General features: G+C 49.2%; 1 protein-coding gene across 1 annotated transcript in view; it reads right to left on the reverse strand.

Moving 5' to 3' along the window:
- Window positions 1-638: 638 nt before the first annotated feature.
- The window catches only part of SRI (sorcin), a 32,230-nt gene continuing 9,813 nt past the window's right edge, over window positions 639-23,055 (reverse strand). Inside the window, exons 5-8 of the mRNA XM_063921447.1 lie at window positions 18,582-18,729; window positions 6,882-6,995; window positions 6,743-6,801; window positions 639-820 (exon numbers count right to left, since the gene is read on the reverse strand). Coding sequence (XP_063777517.1) covers window positions 794-820; window positions 6,743-6,801; window positions 6,882-6,995; window positions 18,582-18,729 — 348 coding nt within the window. The 3' untranslated portion in view covers window positions 639-793. The remainder of the gene's footprint in view (window positions 821-6,742; window positions 6,802-6,881; window positions 6,996-18,581; window positions 18,730-23,055) is intronic.

A 23,055-nucleotide genomic window follows, 5' to 3' on the forward strand; every position in this document is an offset into this window, starting at 1 on the left:
TGGTGTTAAAAATACGAGGGACCCCTACGTTTTTTGGCCCCCGTATTTTTTGCACGAGGACCAGGCGCAGAGCCCGGTGCTGGCTGTTTAAATATGGGGGTACCCCAGTCATTTCCCCCCCCCCCGTATTTTTACAACCAGGACCAGCTCAAAGAGCCCGAGGCTGGCTATGCTTAGGAGGGGGGACCCCACGCAAAAAATTTTTGTGGGGTTTTAACTCTCTTTACTTCTCAGAATATACACAATGAAGCCTGCACGGATCTCACAGATCCGGCCGGGATTCATTGTGTTAAGTCCAGCAGTGTTTTACTAATCACTCCCGTAAAACACTGCCTGACATTACGAATGACATCGGCAAAAACGAAAAAGCAGAATACGACAGCATAGTAAATGAGGCGGAAAACCCCCCAAAAAGTTGCAAATTCACACTACCAATGTAATTCGTGTTTAATCTCCCTCCAAATCCCGACAATTACAAATCTTAGTAAATATACCCCAAGGACCCCGGAGGAAAGTCTCTAGTCTAAACAAATACTGTTGGGTCATATTGCAATGTAATTATACCAGTAAAGAACAAAAAAAGATGTACGTACGTACATAATCCATATTATACATTTAAAATAAAACCAAAAAGAGGAAACTTTGTACATTCTGCATTTATTGATATATATAAAAGTCATTACAAAATACACACAAGCCGTTACATTTCAACAAGCACTTCAGTTCCAAAAATAATAAGATATGGCGTTGTTTACAGGCTAAATGCAGTACTTCTCAGTTCCCCATGTGTCACTCAGACGCTCATCACGCTCATTATGAACTGCAACAAAACAAACACAAGAAGTAGTTAATATACAATCATCAATATTCCTGTATGGACACATATGAACGCCTCTTCTCCAGAACTCTCCCCACGTAGTGCTTCTCCTTCATGTTAGTGATTGGACAACCACAGTCCTGCTATGCCATAAACTCACAGCGCAAAACAGCTTCCGCGCTTAATGTACATTGCAATATGTGCCAGCAGGTTGATTCAGAGATGTACACTAATGCCGCCACTGAATGTCAAGGTGTGCGCAGATAATCTATGAAAATATGGCAATGCCGCAGTCATTATCAAACTTACCCTATGTGAATACCCTATGGTCGCGCAGTATGGCCGCAGGAAGTGAGACGCAGGCTGAGACACAGCCCGCAAGCGGTCATGGCGCGGTCTGGGCTTCCACTGCCACCGCTACCTCCCCAACAAACGGTCCCTGTACGTCAATCACTTTGCCAATTGATGATGTTCTCAGCGACCGCTGTCGCAAGTCCATCGCAGCAAATGAGCAGCGCGACTTAAACGCTCAACTGCGAACACATTGGGTTTGCGTACATCTCTGAATAATGTCCAGAGAGCGAGGCTGACAGTAAGTGGACAAACCAATTTATGTTACTAATGGTAATTACAGGAAAGCTTAAAGTCTTCCATATTATATATTGCGCAATGTATCAATCCTACATCTAACCATTGGTTACACAGGAGTCTATTTACTAAGCCTTGGAGAGAGATAAAGTGGCCGGAGATAAAGTACCAGCCAATCAGCTCCTAATTGCCATGTTACAGGCTGTGCTTGTAAAACGGACATTAGCCAGTTGGTTGGTACTTTACCTCTGCACTTAGGGGCGAATTCAGTATGAATCGCAAGTAGCGTTTTATACGGAATTTTTGCTGAGGGGCCGCGGGCGCTTGCGCAGCAGGCCCTACTGTGCATGAACCCGCATTTTCTGCGGGGGGCCGCAAAAAATACGATCACCTCTGCCTGTCAATCAGGCAGAGGCGGTCGCGGGGTGGAAACGGAGCATTGCGGGGGTGTGCCAGCCCAAACGGTGGGCTGGTACGCGCAAACGGGGGGGGGGGTGCGTGACGTCACCTGCAGCCGCTGCGACAGCAAGAATGGCGCCGGGACTCCTGCGGCCGCAGCAGGAGTCATCCTTAATTTCTGCTAACAGGCAGAAACTGCGTGCTGTTCGTAATTTCTGCTTGAAGTGGGGGGAGGCGCCGGTCAGCATGCTGGGCGGCCCGCAGCATGCGTGCTAATGGCTAGCAAAATTCTGCGGTGTAGCAGAATTTGCTAACCTTACTGAATTGGCCCGTTAATCATTCTCCAAGGCTTAGTACATCTGCCCTCCCTTCAAGTATTAGGGGGAGATGTACTAAGCCTTGAAAAAGTGATCCGTTTCACGGTGATAATGTACCAGCCAATCAGCTTCTAACTGTCATGTTACAGGCTAGGTTTGAAAAGAGACAGTTAAGAGCTGGTTGGTTGGTACTTTATCACCGTCAAATGCTGCAAATCATTTGTACATGCTTGCAGTGTCAACCACTGTTTTTTTTGGTGGCGGCCACGGACCATGGAGTGTACTCATATTTACAAAGGCATCCTTTCTGCAAACCTGGAGTAAAATCAGGATTTTGGTACTTACCGATAAATCCCTTTCTCCGATTCCACAGGGGCCACTGGAGTGTAGTTACAATGGGGAGATAGTAGGTGGTATTGGTAGCTGGCACTTTAAAAATTCTCACACTGTGGCTAGCTCCTCCCCTACTATCTCCCCTCCAAGCCAGTCTACGTTAAACTGTGCCCGAGGAGAGCTGTAATAAACAAACCGTAAGGTAGAGGAGGTTAACGACGCCCTGTAAACCAGGCGAACACAAACTAAACCTGGAACAGAACCTGACAAAAAACCAGGCTAGCCTGAACCCAACAAGCAGTCATATGGTGATCTGCAATCGTTAATCAAACAAAAATCAGGAGAAACAGCGCTGGGCGGGCGTCCAGTGGCCCCTGTGGAATCGGAGAAAGGGATTTATCGGTAAGTACCAAAATCCTGATTTCTCCTTCATCCACTAGGGGCCACTGGAGTGTAGTTACAATGGGGACGTCCCAGAGCTCCCAAAAAACGGGTGGGAAAGCGCTGAGAGTCCTGTAAAAACTGCTCGGCCAAACAGTGATGCAGAGGCCGTAAAAGTGTCAAACTTGTAGAATTTGACAAAACGAATGTCGGTTTGACCAAGTAGCCGCCCGACAAAATATTCATGGAGACCCCGCGGGCGGCTGCCCACGAAGGTCTTACAATGCGCGTAAAGCGCGCTGAATTGGAAAACGGAGGTTCCCTAGTAACCGCCAAGAAGACTGTCTGATGATCAGATGTATCCAACTGTCCAGCATATGCTGGGGCCCCGGCTATTTAGTACGGGAGCATCGTCCAGAGCAAAGAAGAAAAAACACTTCATCGAATAGCCTGAGACCTCTGTAGAGAGAGTTGACGAGCCCTGACAACATTCAGAGAGGATTGAAAACCACTAGTGTCAGATTTATATGAAAAATGGACCTCCCCTCTGGAAGAAACGACCGCTGAGGCCGAAGCCGAGCCCGGGGAGTTGCCAATAGAGTACTCCCTGAACAAGAGGCCGAACTTACGGCCGCTAGGCTAATCTCATTTGGAAGAAAAGCGAAAAAGGCAGAGACCTAAAATTCCGGTCAGTGTGGTTTGAAGCGCAGCGGAGCAAAAAACCTCCCAGAGAAACCAAAGATGAATGGTAACTGGAAGAAGGGGGAAAAACCCCCTTTTATCTTCATTATGTTCCATAAAGTTTTCCCAAAGTGGCAAAAGCGAGAAGAGGTAATAGACTTCTGAAATCGGAGCCCAGTAGGCCTAACCGAACTAGGGAACTCCTCCCTTCTGAGGTCTCGTGAACAGTCACACGGGTAACCGAAACCAGTGTAAAATTGAACAAGGAGAAAAAAAAAAAGGAGCCTGTTGAAGTAGACAGTCCCGTCGAGGTAGGAGCCAAGGCTCCTCTACTGACAACAGGCGTATCTGTATCTTCAAGTCATGCGTGGCCCAACCAGCGCCACCGAGAGGACTAGCACGCATAATCCCCTCCTGTGTTACTGAACATGAAGTAGAAATAGAAAAGGAGGCAGGATAGAATAACCAGAAAACTCCCCGGAGCCCTGAGGGCCTCCACGGCTACTGCCGTCCGAGAGTAATAAAGGGTTAAAGAGTCAGTCAGAACGCCCTGAGGTCGATCCGAAATCTCCGCCCACAGCGGACCAGCTGACAAAACTCCGGGGCATGTTCCCTCACCCAGGAGTCTGACCTGGTGGCTTGATCTGGAAACAAGATTGTTGTCCCCCGTTCCGAGAGGAATGGAGGCGACCACTCATTACGTCGCAACTTGACTGAAGAAATAGAGTCTCTGGTGCCGAGGAATGAAAAAACCTCTGACGGACCGTGTTGAGAAACGTCTATGCGGAGCATAAATTGGATCTGTGTCGAATCAGAAGCTCGTGGATCCTCCGGATATTCAGAAGCCACCTAATGTACAGAGTGGGATAGTAGCAGTAAATTGTCCCATTAGGGAACCAACGTCACCCACTGCCCTTGAAAAAGAGTTATTCTGTTATCTTCCTAAACTCTGTGGGAGCGGAAGAGAGAAGAGTAAAGGACTTACAGTGAAAATGAGAATCCTGTTAAGGGGGAATCTGAGAAAAGCCTGTCCAACGGAAATCAGTAAACAGGCATCTCTGAAGACAAGGGACACGTAAAACTCCCTTTCTTGTTTAAACTAGCAATCACAGACTAAAAGGATTGTAAGGCCAGAATAGGCCTGTCCGAGCCACTTGGCTTCGGAACGTGAAAAGAAAACAAAGGCCTGAGAACTGTCCTAATTCAAATGACATGTGTAAAACAGGGATCAACACCCTTTGCGGTTAGAAACCTATGGAGCGCAGCCTGCAGTATGACTCTCTTGTCATCGTAAATCAGCCGACCCATGCCGAGGGACTCCTGAGACGGTTGTAACCGCCCAAGCCTTCTCCCATCGACCTGCGCCTACCCTGGGACCCTGCAGGTGTAATGGGTGTATAGGATGACATAAAATCAGACTGGACTGAGGATGTTGAACCTCTGCTTCAGCCTTTTTACCCTGAGAACCCCTGGCGACGAAGATATCACCCGTGTGGAGTCAAAAACCTGAAAGGGCACGAAACAATCTAAAGGGAAGACCAGTAAAGGTCTGTCTTGGAGCTGGGGCAGTAGTAGGAGAAATCAAAGTGGACCTACCTCCATTGGTTCAAGAAATCCTGCAGAAAGTTCCTTCCCCAGAACCATCTGCCCCGTAGGATTTCATGTTTACTTGTCACTGTCGCAGCCCCAGAGGTCGTCGGGTTAAGACAGCCCAAGCGAAGATGCAGGGTCCGAGTCTGTAGACATGGAGACCTCCAAGGAACATAAAGCAGAATCGTGATTCTGACCTGTATCAAAGTATCAATTGATCCTGATGCGAAGCATCCTGTAACCTAGAGGACAATTGTTCCCCAACCTACCTGCTCCGGATACGGTAGAACCATGCTGCCGCATATGTCGATGGATCCCTGAGCAAGGTTGCCTCAGGAAAACGGCGGCTTGATGGACCGGCGATACACCGAGGTGTATACCCTAGAGAGGTTCTGATACCATCTCCTGCCATCTGCGGGGAAAAGATAGGAAAACAAACCCTGTTTGATACCTGATATTGTGTATTCGGGTGTCTGTCGGCCGCCTACCGGAGCCTGCCCAGCTCATCCGAAACTGAACCAGTCGCTGTCATTTTCGTCAATGGCGTGGAACCCTGATGGACTTGACGTGTCCTCCTCCTTTACCTGCAGTATCAGATGAACTGCTGTATTATGTACCTGTATATTCTGAGACACTGGTTCAGATCCACAGAAAACAGACATCAGTAATGCATGGAATGTTAGCAAAGTTTCTTTTTGGAAAGGTGTGTTTGGTCCCGCTGTGATTTGATCCTGTGACCTTGGAAACCAAAGTCCAAGGGCTTACCTGATGAGCTATTGTCTGGTTAATAGTGACATTACCTGCATCATTGATCAAACAGGGGTGTGCAGGTGCGTGGAGGGCGAAGCAGATGGCTCCGCCGCATACTTCACACCTAAGAGGGAATTCTTCGACTATCCCAGGAGAGACAAACGAAAGGAGAAAAGGTGGGTTAAATAAACAGAGCCCTACGTAAGGTCTGCACTATAATGTGTAGTGACCGATACGATTAAAATAAACTTTCTGGAGCAGCGGAGACCTGAACCAGCAACGCTGCGCTGTGGGACAGGAGTCTTAGCCCTAGGCTATAGGAGTTCTCCTTAAAGTTTTGTTTGGATTCAAACCCCTGTTCAGATACCCGCTACTAGCGTACTGAGCCGCAGCGCTATTTGTCTGATGCCTTACACGCATTCCACAATTACAAATAGCATTAGTAACTAGTGACAACAAGGAATAATAAAGGGAAGGCAACACCCCGCCCTGTATTTAGTGTACCGCTAATTAAGGTGCACCAGATGTTTCTCTGAGGTTCCGTAAGAAAAATAAAATAATAAAGAAAAAAGAAGAAAATTCTTCAGCTAAACCCAAGTGAACCAGCTACCTCGGGCACTTAACTAAGACTGGCTTGGAGGGGAGATAGTAGGGGAGGAGCTAGCCACAGTGTGAGAATTTTTAAAGTGCCAGCTACCAATACCACCTACTATCTCCCCATTGTAACTACACTCCAGTGGCCCCTAGTGGATGAAGGAGAAAGTGACTAAATATTCCTGTTGTACTAAGACCAATGCCTCCACCATGTACGCTCATAACAGACACGACCATATAAAATCTCCCTTTCCAGTGTTTGATGAACAATATATTGGACTGTTGTACTCACATCATCATATTGAAAACTCACTATCCCCTGTTGGGCGCCATCTCTCCTCCTGAACGTATCTGCAAACAAACAAGCGCACATCTTTAGTTCCAAGACGTTATCAAGGATCTCACTTAGCTTATACCACCCGCCAACATACCTGTCATGGCGCGGAGTTTCACACAGCAAGCAATGTAATCGTCAAATGTTATTCGCCCATGGGTGCTGTATCTCCGTACAACCACATTCACCGCTTGCGGGCTCAGCCGGTAACCTGAAACATATCAGGCAAGAATAAATAAGTGCATCTGCCATCATTGGCTTTCAGAAAGCCAACATCTCATCACCACCAAGACCCAATCACCCCCTATTTGTATGTAAAGGACAGTAAGAGAACCAACACTGGAGACTTGACATGGGCGTCTCTTGTTCAAACTTTTATTCTTGATGTTAAAATAGTTACTGGCACATTTTGATATTTTCCTCCTCTTAGAGGACATCACCAGATGGTTACTACAATGAACAGACTACAGAATAAGTAATAGACTAAATTGAGGAAAGAAGGGAGATATCTAAAATTACCGATATCAGATTTAGGGGGACATTTACTAAGCAGTGAGAAGAGCGGAGAAGTGAGCCAGTGAAGAAAGTTTCCCCATCAACCAATCAGCAGCTCTGTATAATTTTATAGCATGCAAATTATAGATGTTACTTCAGTGCTGATTGGTTGCCATGGGCACTTCTCCACTGGCTCACTTCTCCGCTCTTATCCCTGCTTAGTAAATGTACCCCTTAGAGCAAAACCAACCAATCTCCACCTTAAACTTAGCAGCAATCTCGCTGCTGCCCACGCTCGCAGCCTATTACATTTGGGCTTACCTATGTAAAAGGACCATGATCGCCAAAACCATAAAAGTAAATGTACTTGGTCTAGGCCACAGGTTCTCAAACTCGGTCCTCAGGACCCCACACAGTGCATGTTTTGCAGGTCTCCTCACAGAATCCCAAGTGAAATAATTATCTCCACCTGTGTACCTTTTAAAATGTGTGAGTAATTAATACACCTGTGCACCTGCAAAACATGCACTGTGTGGGGTCCTGAGGACCGAGTTTGAGAACCCCTGTTCTAGGCACACCATTAAGGTCAACCCAGTTTCATGAAGCACAAATACTTTGGGACACAGTGCAATCAGGATTTTGGTACTTACCGATAAATCCCTTTCTCAGATTCCACAGGGGCCACTGGAGCGTAGTTACAATGGGGAAATAGTAGGCAGTAATTGGGAGCTGGCACTTTAAAATTCTCACACTGTGGCTAGCTCCTCCCCTACTATCTCCCCTCCAAGCCAGTCTACGTAAAACTGTGCCCGATGAGAGATGGAATAAACAAACCTTAAGGTAGAGGAGGTTAATGACGCTCTGTAAACCAGGATAATCCAAACTAAACCTGGAACAGAACCTGACAAAAACCAGGCTAGCCTGAACTCAACAAGCAGTCATATTGATCTGCAAACGTTTAAGCAAAAAACAAGGATGAACAGCGCTGGGCGGGCGTCCAGTGGCCCCTGTGGAATCGGAGAAAGGGATTTATCGGTAAGTACTAAAATCCTGATTTCTCCTTCATCCACTAGGGGCCACTGGAGCGTAGTTACAATGGGGACGTCCCAGAGCTCCCAAAAACGGGTGGGAGAGCGCTGAGAGTCCTGTAAAAACTGCTCGGCCAAACTGTGATGCAGAGGCCGCAAAATTGTCAAACTTGTAGAATTTGACAAAACGAATGTCGGTCCGACCAAGTAGCCGCCCGACAAACTATTTATGGAGACCCCACGGGCAGCCGCCCACGAAGGTCTTACAACGCGCGCAAAGTGCGCTGAAATGGAATACGGAGGCTCCCTAGCAACCTCCAAGAAGACTGTCTGATGGTCAGATGTATCCAACGGCCCAGCGTATGCTGGGACCCCGGCTATTTAGCACGGGAGCACAAAGAAGAAAAAACTTCGTCGAATAGCCGAAGACCTCTGTAGGGAGAGTCGGCGAGCCCTGACAACATTAAAAGAGGACCAAAAAACACTAGTGTCAGATTTATCTGAAAAATGGACATCCCCTCTGGAAGAAACGACCGCTGAGACCGAAGCTCAGCCGGGGGAGTTGCCAATAGAGTACTCCCTGAAAAAGAGGCCGAACCTACGGCCGCTAGGCTAATCTCTTTTGGAAGAAAACCGAACAAAAAAGGCAGAGACCTAAAATTCAGGTCAGTGTGGTTTGAAGCGCAGCGGAGCAAAACCTCCCAGAGAAACCAAAGATGACGGCTGAATGGTAACTGAAAGAAGGGGAAAACCCCTTTTATGCTTATTATGTCCCATACAGTTTTCCAAAAATGGCAAAAGCGAGAAGAGGTAACAGACTTCTGAAATCGGGGCCCGGTAGGCCTAACCAAACTAGGGAACTCCTCCCTTCTGAGGTCTCGTGAACAGTCACACGGTTACACGGAACCAGTGTAAGATTGAACAAAGAAAAAGTTGTTTAAGTGGACAGTCCAGTCGAGGTAGGAGCCAAGGCTCCTCTACTGACAACAGGTGTATCTGTATCTTCAAGTCATGCGTGGCCCAACCAGAGCCACCGAGAGGACTAGCACGCATAATCCCCTCCTGTGTTACCGAACATGAGGTAGAAATCAAAAAGGGAGGCAGGGTAGAATAACCAGAAAACTCCCCGGAGCCCTGAGGGCCTCCTCGGCTACTGCCCGAGCTCACGTCCGAGAGTAGTAAAGGGTTAAAAAGTCAGTCAGAACGCCCTGAGGTCGATCCGAAATCTCCGCCCACAGCGGACCAGCTGACAAAACTTCGGGGAATGTTTTCTCACCCGGGAGTCTGACCTGGTGGCTTGACCTGGAAAGAAGATTGTTGTCCCCCGCTCAGAGAGGAATGTTGTCCCCCGCTCAGAGAGGAATGTAGGCGACCACTCATTGCGTCGCAACTTGACTGAAGGAATAGAGTACCTGGTGCAGAGGAAGGAAAAATCCTCTGACGGACCGTGTTGAGAAACGTCTACGAGGAGCATAAATTGGATCTGTGTTGAACCAGAAGCTCCTGGATCCTCCGGATATTCAGAAGCCACCTAATGTACAGAGTGGGAAAGTAGCAGTAGATTGTCCCATTAGGGAACCAACGTCACCTTCTGCCCTTGAAAGAGAGTTATTCTGTGATCTTCCTGAACTCTGTGGGAGCGGAAGAGAGACCGAAAGGAAAGGACTGACAGTGAAAATGAGAATCCTGTAATGCGAATCTGAGAAAAACCCGTCCAACGGAAATCAGTAAACAGGCATCGCTGAAGACAAGGGACACGTAAAAACTCCCTTTGTTCAAACTAGCAATCACAGACTGAAAGGATTCTAAGGCCAGAATAGGTCTGGCCGAGCCAACTGGCTTCGGAACGTGAAAAGAAAACAAAGGCCTGAGAACTGTCCCGATTCAAATGATATGTGAAAAACAGGGATCAACACCCTTTGCGGTTAGAAGCATATGGAGCGCCGCCTGCAGTATGACTCTCTTGTCATCGTAAATCGGCCGACCCCTGCCGAGGGACTCCTGAGATGGTTGTACTCCGAAATCTAGTTTGTAACCACCCAAGCCTTCTCAGTTCTTCCCATAGGACCACCGACCTGCGCCTACCCTGGGACCCTCCAGGTGGTAGGAAAGTCTGACCTGTAGTGGGTTTATAGGAGGATGCTGAACCTCTGCTTCAGCTTTTTTAATTTTTTTTTTTTTTTTTACTGAGATCCCCTGGCGACTGAGATATCGCCCGTGTGGAGTCGAAAGTTTTTGAAGGGGCACGGAAAAATCTAAAGGAAAGACCAGTAAAGGTCTGTCTTGGAGCTGGGGCAGTATTAGGAGAAAGCAAAGTGGACTTACCTCCAATGGTTCAAGAAATCCTGCAGAAAGTTCCTTCCCCTGAACCATCTGCCCCGTAGGATTACATGTTCACCTGTCACAGTCGCAGACCCAGAGGTCGTCGGTTTAAGACAGCCCAAGCGAAAATGCAGGGTCCGAGTCTGCAGACGTGGAGACCTTCAAAGATCATAGAGCAGAATCGTGATTCGGACCTGTACCAAAGTATCAATTGATCCTGATGCGAAACATCCTGTAACCTAGAGGACAATTGTTCCACAACCTACCTGCTGTGGACAAGGTAGAACCCTGCTGCCGTATATGTCTTCGATGGGTCCCTGAGCAAGGTTGCTCAGGAAAACGGCAGCTTGTTGGACCGGCGATACATCGAGGGGTATACCCTAGAGAGGTTCTGATACCATGTCCTGCCGTCTGTGGGGAAAGGATAGGAAAAAATAAGATTTTACTCACCGGTAAATCTATTTCTCGTAGTCCGTAGTGGATGCTGGGAACTCCGTAAGGACCATGGGGAATAGACTGGCTCCGCAGGAGACTGGGCACTCTATAAGAAAGATTTGGTACTATCTGGTGTGCACTGGCTCCTCCCTCTATGCCCCTCCTCCAGACCTCAGTTAGGATACTGTGCCCGGAAGAGCTGACACAATAAGGAAGGATTTTGAATCCCGGGTAAGACTCATACCAGCCACACCAATCACACCGTATAACTCGTGATACTATACCCAGTTAACAGTATGAAATATAACAGAGCCTCTCAACAGATGGCTCAACAATATCCCTTTAGTTAGGCAATAACTATATACAAGTATTGCAGACAATCCGCACTTGGGATGGGCGCCCAGCATCCACTACGGACTACGAGAAATAGATTTACCGGTGAGTAAAATCTTATTTTCTCTGACGTCCTAGTGGATGCTGGGAACTCCGTAAGGACCATGGGGATTATACCAAAGCTCCCACACGGGCGGGAGAGTGCGGATGACTCTGCAGCACCGAATGAGAGAACTCAAGGTCCTCCTCAGCCAGGGTATCAAATTTGTAGAATTTAGCAAACGTGTTTGCCCCTGACCAAGTAGCAGCTCGGCACAGTTGTAAAGCCGAGACCCCTCGGGCAGCTGCCCAAGATGAGCCCACCTTCCTCGTGGAATGGGCTTTCACTGATTTAGGATGCGGCAATCCAGCCGCAGAATGCTCCAGCTGAATTGTGCTACAAATTCAGCGAGCAATGGTCTGCTTAGAAGCAGGAGCACCCAGCTTGTTGGGTGCGTACAGGATAAACAGCGAGTCAGATTTTCTGACTCCAGCCGTCCTGGAAACATATTTTCAGGGCCCTGACAACGTCTAGCAACCTGGAGTCCTCCAAGTTCCTAGTAGCCGCAGGCACCACAATAGGCTGGTTCAGGTGAAACGCTGACACCACCTTAGGGAGAAACTGAGGACGAGTCCTCAATTCCGCCCTGTCCGAATGGAAAATCAGATAAGGGCTTTTACAGGATAAAGCCGCCAATTCTGACACGCGCCTGGCCGAAGCCAGGGCCAACAGCATGACCACTTTCCATGTGAGATATTTTAAATCCACAGATTTAAGCGGTTCAAACCAATGTGATTTGAGGAACCCCAAAACTACATTGAGATCCCAAGGTGCCACTGGAGGCACAAAAGGAGGCTGTATATGCAGCACCCCCTTGACAAATGTCTGAACTTCAGGAACGGAAGCCAGTTCTTTCTGGAAGAAAATCGACAGGGCCGAAATCTGAACCTTAATGGATCCCAATTTGAGGCCCATAGACACTCCTGTTTGCAGGAAATGCAGGAATCGACCCAGTTGAAATTCCTCCGTTGGGGCCTTCCTGGCCTCGCACCACGCAACATATTTTCGCCAAATGCGGTGATAATGCTTTGCGGTTACATCCTTCCTGGCTTTGATCAGGGTAGGGATGACTTCCTCCGGAATGCCTTTTTCCTTCAGGATCCGGCGTTCAACCGCCATGCCGTCAAACGCAGCCGCGGTAAGTCTTGGAACAGACAGGGTCCTTGCTGGAGCAGGTCCCTTCTTAGAGGTAGAGGCCACGGGTCCGCTGTGAGCATCTCTTGAAGTTCCGGGTACCAAGTCCTTCTTGGCCAATCTGGAGCCACGAGTATAGTTCTTACTCCTCTCCGTCTTATAATTCTCAGTACCTTGGGTATGAGAGGCAGAGGAGGGAACACACACTGACTGGTACACCCACGGTGTTACCAGAGCGTCCACAGCTATTGCCTGAGGGTCCCTTGACCTGGCGCAATACCTGTCCAGTTTTTTGTTGAGGCGGGACGCCATCATGTCCACCTTTGGTTTTTCCCAACTGTTTACAATCATGTGGAAGACTTCTGGGTGAAGTCCCCACTCTCCCGGGTGGAGGTCGTGCCTGCTGAGGAAGTCTGCTTCCCAGTTGTCCACTCCCGGAATGAACACTGCTGACAGTGCTATCACATGATTTTCCGCCCAGCGAAGAATCCTTGCAGCTTCTGCCATTGCCCTCCTGCTTCTTGTGCCGCCCTGTCTGTTTACGTGGGCGACTGCCGCGATTTTGTCCGACTGGATCAGCACCGGCTGACCCTGAAGCAGAGGTCTTGCTTGGCTTAGAGCATTGTAAATGGCCCTTAACTCCAGGATATTTATGTGAAGTGATGTCTCCAGGCTTGACCACAAGCCCTGGAAATTTCTTCCCTGTGTGACTGCTCCCCAGCCTCGCAGGCTGGCATCTGTGGTCACCAGGACCCAGTCCTGAAGGCCGAATCTGCGGCCCTCTAGAAGATGAGCACTCTGCAACCACCACAGGAGAGACACCCTTGTCCTTGGTGACAGGGTTATCCGTCGATGCATCTGAAGATGCGATCCGGACCATTTGTCCAGCAGGTCCCACTGGAATGTTCTTGCGTGGAATCTGCCGAATGGGATTGCTTCGTAAGAAGCCACCATTTTTCCCAGGACCCTTGTGCATTGATGCACTGAGACTTGGCCTGGTTTTAGGAGGTTTCTGACTAGCTCGGATAACTCCCTGGCTTTCTACTCCGGGAGAAACACCTTTTTCTGGACTGTGTCCAGGATCATCCCTAGGAATAGAAGACGTGTCGTCGGGATCAGCTGCGATTTTGGGATATTGAGAATCCAACCGTGCTGCCGCAACACTACTTGAGATAGTGCTACCCCGACTACCAACTGTTCCCTGGATCTTGCCCTTATCAGGAGATCGTCCAAGTAAGGGATAATTAAAACTCCTTTCCTTCGGAGGAGTATCATCATTTCGGCCATTACTTTGGTAAAGACCCGGGGTGCCGTGGACAACCCAAACGGCAGCGTCTGAAACCGATAGTGGCAGTTCTGTACCACAAACCTGAGGTACCCTTGGTGAGAAGGGTAAATTGGGACATGGAGGTAAGCATCCTTGATGTCCAGAGACACCATATAATCCACTTCTTCCAGGTTCGCAATCACCGCTCTGAGTGACTCCATCTTGAATTTGAACCTCTGTATGTAAGTGTTCAAGGATTTCAGATTTAAAATAGGTCTCACCGAGCCGTCCGGCTTCGGTACCACAAACAGCGTGGAATAATACCCCTTTCCCTGTTGCAGGAGGGGTACCTTGATTATCACCTGCTGAGAATACAGCTTGTGAATGGCTTCCAGTACCGCCTCCCTGTCGGAGGGAGACGTCGGTAAAGCAGACTTTAGGAAACGGCGAGGGGGAGACGTCTCGAATTCCAATTTGTACCCCTGAGATACCACCTGAAGGATCCAGTGGTCCACTTGTGAGTGAGCCCACTGCGCACTGAAATTCTTGAGACGGGCCCCCACCGTGCCTGAGTCCGCTTGTAAAGCCCCAGCGTCATGCTGAGGATTTGGCAGAAGCGGGAGAGGGCTTCTGTTCCTGGGAACTGGCTGTTTGCTGCAGCCTTTTTCCTCTCCCTCTGCCACGGGGCAGAAAAGAGGAGCCTTTTGCCCGCTTGCCCTTATGGGGCCGAAAGGACTGCGCCTGATAATACGGCGTCTTCTTATGTTGAGAGGCTACCTGGGGTAAAAATGTGGATTTCCCAGCAGTTGCCGTGGCCACTAGGTCTGATAGACCTACCCCAAATAACTCCTCCCCTTTATAAGGCAATACTTCCATATGCCTTTTGGAATCCGCATCACCTGACCACTGCCGCGTCCATAACCCTCTTCTGGCAGAAATGGACAGCGCACTTACTCTTGATGCCAGTCGGCAAATATCCCTCTGTGCATCACGCATATATAAAAATGCATCTTTTAAATGCTCTATAGTCAGTAATATACTGTCCCTATCTAGGGTATCAATATTTTCAGTCAGGGAATCCGACCAAGCCACCCCAGCACTGCACATCCAGGCTGAGGCGATTGCTGGTCGCAGTAGAACACCCGTGAGTATATACATTTTAGGATATTCTCCTGCTTTCTGTCAGCAGGTTCCTTTAGGGCGGCCGTATCAGGAGACGGTAGTGCCACCTGTTTAGACAAGCGTGTGAGCGCTTTATCCACCCTAGGGGGTGTTTCCCAACGTGCCCTATCCTCTGGCGGGAAGGGGTATGATGCCAATAACCTTTTAGGAATTATCAGTTTTTTATCGGGGGAAACCCACGCTTCATCACACACTTCATTTAATTCTTCAGATGCAGGAAAAACTACAGGTAGTTTTTTCTCACCAAACATAATACCCTTTTTAGTGGTACTTGTACTATCAGAAACGTGTAAAACATTTTTCATTGCCTCAATCATGTAACGTGTGGCCCTACTGGAAGTCACATTCGTCTCTTCATCGTCGACACTGGAGTCAGTATCCGTGTCGGCGTCTGTATCTGCCATCTGAGGTAACGGGCGTTTTAGAGCCCCTGATGGTCTTTGAGACGCCTGGACAGGCACAAGCTGAGTAGCCGGCTGTCTCATGTCATCAACCGTCTTTTGTAAAGAGCTGACACTGTCACGTAATTCCTTCCATAAGCCCATCCACTCAGGTGTCGACTCCCTAGGGGGTGACATCTCCATTACAGGCAATTGCTCCGCCTCCACATCATTTTCCTCCTCATACATGTCGACACAATCGTACCGACACACAGCACACACACAGGGAATGCTCTGATAGAGGACAGGACCCCACTAGCCCTTTGGGGAGACAGAGGGAGAGTATGCCAGCACACACCAGAGCGCATGTATATTATAATATATATATATATATATATATATATATATATATATATATATATATATATATATACATACATACACACACACACACACACACACACTGGGATAACACTATACAGAGTGTTTTTCCCCTTATAGCTGCTGTTTATATTATTACTGCGCCTAATGAGTGCCCCCCCCCTCTTGTTTTACCCTTTTCTGTAGTGCAGGACTGCAGGGGAGAGTCAGGGAGACGTCCTTCCAGCGGAGCTGTGAGGGAAAATGGCGCCAGTGTGCTGAGGAGATAGGCTCCGCCCCCTTCTCGGCTGACTTTTCTCCCGCTTTTTTCTGGAATCTGGCAGGGGTTAATATACATCCATATAGCCCTGGGGGTTATATGTGATGTATTTTTGCCAGCCAAGGTGTTTTTATTGCTGCTCAGGGCGCCACCCCCCCAGCGCCCTCCACCCATCAGTGACCGCAGTGTGAGGTGTGCATGAGGAGCAATGGCGCACAGCTGCAGTGCTGTGCGCTACCTTGTTGAAGACTGATGTCTTCTGCCGCCGATTTTCCGGACCTCTTCTTGCTTCTGGCTCTGTAAGGGGGCCGGCGGCGCGGCTCTGGGACCGGACTCCGAGGCTGGGCCTGTGTTCGGTCCCTCTGGAGCTAATGGAGTCCAGTAGCCTAAGAAGCCCAAGCTGGCTGCAAGCAGGCAGGTTCGCTTCTTCTCCCCTTAGTCCCTCGATGCAGTGAGCCTGTTGCCAGCAGGTCTCACTGAAAATAAAAAACCTAAAACTATCTTTTTTCTAAAGAGCTCAGGAGAGCCCCCTAGATTGCACCCTGCTCGGTCGGGCACAAAAATCTAACTGAGGCTTGGAGGAGGGTCATAGGGGGAGGAGCCAGTGCACACCAGGTAGTCCTAAAGCTTTTTCTATTGTGCCCAGTCTCCTGCGGAGCCGCTATCCCCATGGTCCTTACGGAGTTCCCAGCATCCACTAGGACGTCAGAGAAATCTATATATATATATATATATATATATATATCTATATCTATATCTATATCTATATACACACCCACAGTGAATCCAACCGTGTATGTGAACCCAATAGGGTAGATAAATACTGTGCCTGTGAACCTAATAGTATTTGTAGAGTAAAGAAATACTGCACAGTAGATTTTTAATCATTAATGAGATGAGCCCCAGCTCCTGTAATAGAGCAGGCTCCTGTATGAAATGCCTGGCAGAGGACTCTCCTGCAGGGAGGAATGGCTGCCAAAGTCAGATATTACAAATATGTCAACAACTCCCTGCACAGAAAAACTAAAAAAAAAACCCTTGCCTAGAGGCAGTGAAGGCTGCGATCCGCCGCCGGGAGCCCGCTGAGCGGGAATAGCCTTCACCCCCACATCCTACCTTTATCCTCCCTGAACAGCCCGGAGAGGGAAGGGAGCTTGCAGCGGCCGGGGAGCGGTGTGACAGTGAAGCGGCGGTCCTGTAGCGGCCGGGGGACGGAGAGCGCTTAGCCCGCCGAACAGAGCGGGAGTTAGCTCCGCCCCCGCCCCCCCCCCCCCCCGCTTCGGCGCCAAATTCAAACCTGCTCTACAGTAAGCGGGAAGCGCCCTGTATCTCCCCGGCCGCTTGTATGCTGCGGCCGGGAAGCGTTTCATCAACAGAGCCACATGTTTTTGTTGTTTTTACACCACACGGACATAAGATGGCGGCAACTATAAAAGGCAACCAGCCTTGGATTCAACTTACATCTGTTCTGTATCCCCCGGCTGCCTTCTGCAGCCGGGTAGTGAAGAGCGCTGAGCCCGCTTACAGAGCGGGCTGAAGCTCCGCCCCCCATATAATGGCGCCAAGTTCAAATTAGTAAGCGCCTTTGATGCACTCCAGCCTTCTATGACTGGAGAGTATAAGGGTCCATACATACGTTGAAAACTGAAACTGTAAAAACATACATCAGTCTGGAGGGGGGGGGATGTTCGTACTCACCACACTTTAGGCGTACTCTGCTCGACCCCGCGGCCCCGACACGCGCCGCACGCAGCGGTGTCCGGCCACTTTTGATACTCACCGCTGCCGTAATCTTCTGCTGGATGGAGTGGCCCCGACACGCGCCGCACGCAGCGGTGTCCGGCCAACTCAGGAGAGCTCGGTGTCTCCCTCAGCCGGGGCCCATCCCGAGCCGCACGCAGCTGCGATGGGACCCCGCCGGCAGCCTCCCGCGGTGCAGAATGGCAGTGGCAGAGCTGCCAGTCTGTGCATGTGTGAAAGAAAAATAAAATAAAGAAAAAAGAAAATTTTCTTCAGCTAAACCCAAGTGACCAGCTCACATCGGGCACTAAACTAAGACTGGCTTGGAGGGGAGATAGTAGGGGAGGAGCTAGCCACAGTGTGAGAATTTTAAAGTGCCAGCTCCCAATTACTGCCTACTATTTCCCCATTGTAACTACGCTCCAGTGGCCCCTAGTGGATGAAGGAGAAAAAGGCTTAGACACAAAGTCGTATTTCCTGTTTGGTTGTAAAGCCCTTTCATCTTCACTGTGCCCGCCTGGCAGTCATGGAAACAGCGGACAAATAAGCCACCTATGATGCGACAGCAGTATTGTTCTCTCCAAGTACACTGTATGTGTTTTATTGTCAGTGCTACCACACCTTGTGTGCACCAAGCCACCTGCTGCTCGTCACCGTTTCCTTGTGTATGCATAAACTTAATATCAATAATGGCTGCCTACCCTAACTGAAATACAGAGGGCCGGCCTCCCTCGTACTCACCCATAGTCCCCAGGGCTCGCTGCAACTCCATCCCATCGACGCTTCCACTCCTGTCAGCATCAAATGACATGAAGTTTTGCTTCCAACCATTTAAAACAATCGCCAGTTCTTTAAACTCATTAAATCCCATCTTGCCCGACATGTCCCTCTTATAGCAAGTGTCAAGGAAAATAAGAATTTACTTACCGATAATTCTATTTCTCGTAGTCCGTAGTGGATGCTGGGAACTCCGTAAGGACCATGGGGAATAGCGGCTCCGCAGGAGACTGGGCACAAAAGTAAAGCTTTAGGACTACCTGGTGTGCACTGGCTCCTCCCCCTATGACCCTCCTCCAAGCCTCAGTTAGGATACTGTGCCCGGACGAGCGTACACAATAAGGAAGGATTTTGAATCCCGGGTAAGACTCATACCAGCCACACCAATCACACCGTACAACCTGTGATCTGAACCCAGTTAACAGCATGATAACAGAGGAGCCTCTGAAAAGATGGCTCACAACAATAATAACCCCATTTTTGTAACAATAACTATGTACAAGTATTGCAGACAATCCGCACTTGGGATGGGCGCCCAGCATCCACTACGGACTACGAGAAATAGAATTATCGGTAAGTAAATTCTTATTTTCTCTGACGTCCTAGTGGATGCTGGGAACTCCGTAAGGACCATGGGGATTATACCAAAGCTCCCAAACGGGCGGGAGAGTGCGGATGACTCTGCAGCACCGAATGAGAGAACTCCAGGTCCTCCTCAGCCAGGGTATCAAATTTGTAGAATTTAGCAAACGTGTTTGCCCCTGACCAAGTAGCTGCTCGGCAAAGTTGTAAAGCCGAGACCCCTCGGGCAGCCGCCCAAGATGAGCCCACCTTCCTTGTGGAATGGGCTTTTACAGATTTTGGCTGTGGCAGGCCTGCCACAGAATGTGCAAGCTGAATTGTACTACAAATCCAACGAGCAATAGTCTGCTTAGAAGCAGGAGCACCCAGCTTGTTGGGTGCATATAGGATAAACAGCGAGTCAGATTTTCTGACTCCAGCCGTCCTGGAAACATATTTTCAGGGCCCTGACTACGTCCAGCAATTTGGAGTCCTCCAAGTCCCTAGTAGCCGCAGGTACCACAATAGGCTGGTTCAGGTGAAACGCTGAAACCACCTTAGGGAGAAATTGAGGACGAGTCCTCAATTCTGCCCTGTCCGTATGAAAAATCAGGTAAGGGCTTTTATAGGATAAAGCCGCCAATTCTGACACGCCTGGCCGAAGCCAGGGCCAACAGCATTACCACTTTCCATGTGAGATATTTTAAGTCCACAGTGGTGAGTGGTTCAAACCAATGTGATTTTAGGAACCCCAAAACTACATTGAGATCCCAAGGTGCCACTGGAGGCACAAAAGGAGGCTGTATATGCAGTACCCCCTTGACAAACGTCTGAACTTCAGGAACTGAAGCCAGTTCTTTCTGGAAGAAAATCGACAGGGCCGAAATTTGAACCTTAATGGACCCTAATTTTAGGCCCATAGACAGTCCTGTTTGCAGGAAATGCAGGAAACGACCCAGTTGAAATTCCTCTGTAGGGGCCTTCCTGGCCTCGCAGCACGCAACATATTTACGCCAAATACGGTGATAATGCTGTACGGTTACATCCTTCCTGGCTTTGATCAGGGTAGGGATGACTTCCTCCGGAATGCCTTTTTCCTTCAGGATCCGGCGTTCAACCGCCATGCCGTCAAACGCAGCCGCGGTAAGTCTTGGAACAGACAGGGTCCCTGCTGGAGCAGGTCCCTTCTTAGAGGTAGAGGCCACGGGTCCTCTGTGAGCATCTCTTGAAGTTCCGGGTACCAAGTCCTTCTTGGCCAATCCGGAGCCACGAGTATAGTCCTTACTCCTCTCCTTCTTATGATTCTCAGTACCTTGGGTATGAGAGGCAGAGGAGGGAACACATACACTGACTGGTACACCCACGGTGTTACCAGAGCGTCCACAGCTATTGCCTGAGGGTCCCTTGACCTGGCGCAATACCTGTCTAGTTTTTTGTTGAGGCGGGACGCCATCATGTCCACCTTTGGTTTTTCCCAACGGTTCACAATCATGTGGAAGACTTCTGGGTGAAGTCCCCACTCTCCCGGGTGGAGGTCGTGTCTGCTGAGGAAGTCTGCTTCCCAGTTGTCCACTCCCGGAATGAACACTGCTGACAGTGCTATCACATGATTTTCCGCCCAGCGAAGAATCCTTGCAACTTCTGCCATTGCCCTCCTGCTTCTTGTGCCGCCCTGTCTGTTTACGTGGGCGACTGCCGTGATGTTGTCTGACTGGATCAGCACCGGCTGACCTTGAAGCAGAGGTCTTGCTAGGCTTAGAGCATTGTAGATGGCCCTTAGCTCCAGGATATTTATGTGAAGTGATGTCTCCAGGCTTGACCACAAGCCCTGGAAATTTCTTCCCTGTGTGACTGCTCCCCAGCCTCTCAGGCTGGCATCCGTGGTCACCAGGACCCAGTCCTGAATGCCGAATCTGCGGCCCTCTAGAAGAGGAGCACTCTGCAACCACCACAGGAGAGACACTCTTGTCCTTGGTGACAAGAGTATCCGCTGATGCATCTGAAGATGCGACCCGGACCATTTGTCTAGCAGATCCCACAGGAAGGTTCTTGCGTGGAATCTGCCGAATGGGATTGCTTCGTAAGAAGCCACCATCTTTCCCAGGACCCTTGTGCATTGATGCACTGAGACTTGGCCTGGTTTTAGGAGATTTCTGACTAGTTCGGATAACTCCCTGGCTTTCTCCTCCGGGAGAAACACCTTTTTCTGGACTGTGTCCAGGATCATCCCTAGGAATAGAAGTCGTGGCGTCGGGATCAGCTGCGATTTTGGAATATTGAGAATCCAACCGTGCTGGCGCAGCACTATCTGAGATAGTGCTACCCCGACTTCCAACTGTTCCCTGGATCTTGCCCTTATCAGGAGATCGTCCAAGTAAGGGATAACTAAAACTCCCTTCCTTCGAAGGAGTATCATCATTTCGGCCATTACCTTGGTAAAGACCTGGGGTGCCGTGGACAATCCAAACGGCAGCGTCTGAAACGGATAGTGACAGTTCTGTACCACAAACCTGAGGTACCCTTGGTGAGAAGGGTAAATTGGGACATGTAGGTAAGCATCTTTGATGTCCAGAGACACCATATAGTCCCCTTCTTCCAGGTTTGCAATCACTGCTCTGAGTGACTCCATCTTGAATTTGAACCTTTGTATGTAAGTGTTCAAGGATTTTAGGTTTAAAATTGGTCTCACCGAGCCGTCCGGCTTCGGTACCACAAATAGTGTGGAATAGTACCCCTTTCCCTGTTGTAGGAGGGGTACCTTGATTATCACCTGCTGGGAATACAGCTTGTGAATGGCTTCCAATACTGCCTCCCTGTCTGAGGGAGACGTCGGTAAAGCAGACTTTAGAAAACGGCGAGGGGGAGACGTCTCGAATTCCAATTTGTACCCCTGAGATACCACCTGAAGGATCCAGGGGTCCACTTGCGAGTGGGCCCACTGCGCACTGAACTTCTTGAGACGGGCCCCCACCATGCCTGAGTCCGCTTGTAAAGCCCCAGCGTCATGCGGAGGACTTTGCGGAGGGCTTTTGTTCCTGGGAACTGGCTGTTTGTTGCAGCCTTTTTCCTCTCCCTCTGCCACGGGGCAGAAATGAGGCGCCTTTTGCCCGCTTGCCCTTATGGGGCCGAAAGGACTGCGCCTGATAATACGGCGTCTTCTTAGGTTGAGAAGCTACCTGGGGTAAAAATGTGGATTTTCCAGCAGTTGCCGTGGCTACCAGGTCTGATAGACCTACCCCAAATAACTCCTCCCCCTTATAAGGCAATACTTCCATGTGCCTTTTAGAATCCGCATCACCTGACCACTGCCGCGTCCATTAACCTCTTCTTCCAGAAATGGACAGCGCGCTAACTCTTGATGCCAGTCGGCAAATATCCCTCTGTGCATCACGCATATATAGAAATGCATCCTTCAAATGCTCTATAGTCAGTAATATACTGTCCCTATCTAGGGTATCAATATTTTCAGTCAGGCCCGCACTGCACATCCAGGCTGAGGCGATTGCTGGTCGCAGTATAACACCCGTGTGAGTGTATATACATTTTAGGATATTCTCCAGCTTTCTGTCGGCAGGTTCCTTTAGGGCGGCCGTATCAGGAGAGGGTAGTGCTACCTGTTTAGACAAGCGTGTGAGCGCTTTATCCACCCTAGGGGGTGTTTCCCAACGTGCCCTATCCTCTGGCGGGAAAGGGTACGATGCCAATAACCTTTTTGGAATTATCAGTTTTTTATCAGGGGGAACCCACGCCTCATCACACACTTCATTTAATTCCTCAGATACAGGAAAAACTACAGGCAGTTTTTTCTCACCAAACATAATACCCTTTTTAGTGGTACTTGTATTATCAGAGATATGCAATACATTTTTCATTGCTT

This window comes from Pseudophryne corroboree, chromosome 5 (assembly GCF_028390025.1).
Source record: "Pseudophryne corroboree isolate aPseCor3 chromosome 5, aPseCor3.hap2, whole genome shotgun sequence".
In the NCBI taxonomy this organism is placed as follows: Eukaryota; Metazoa; Chordata; class Amphibia; order Anura; family Myobatrachidae; genus Pseudophryne; species Pseudophryne corroboree.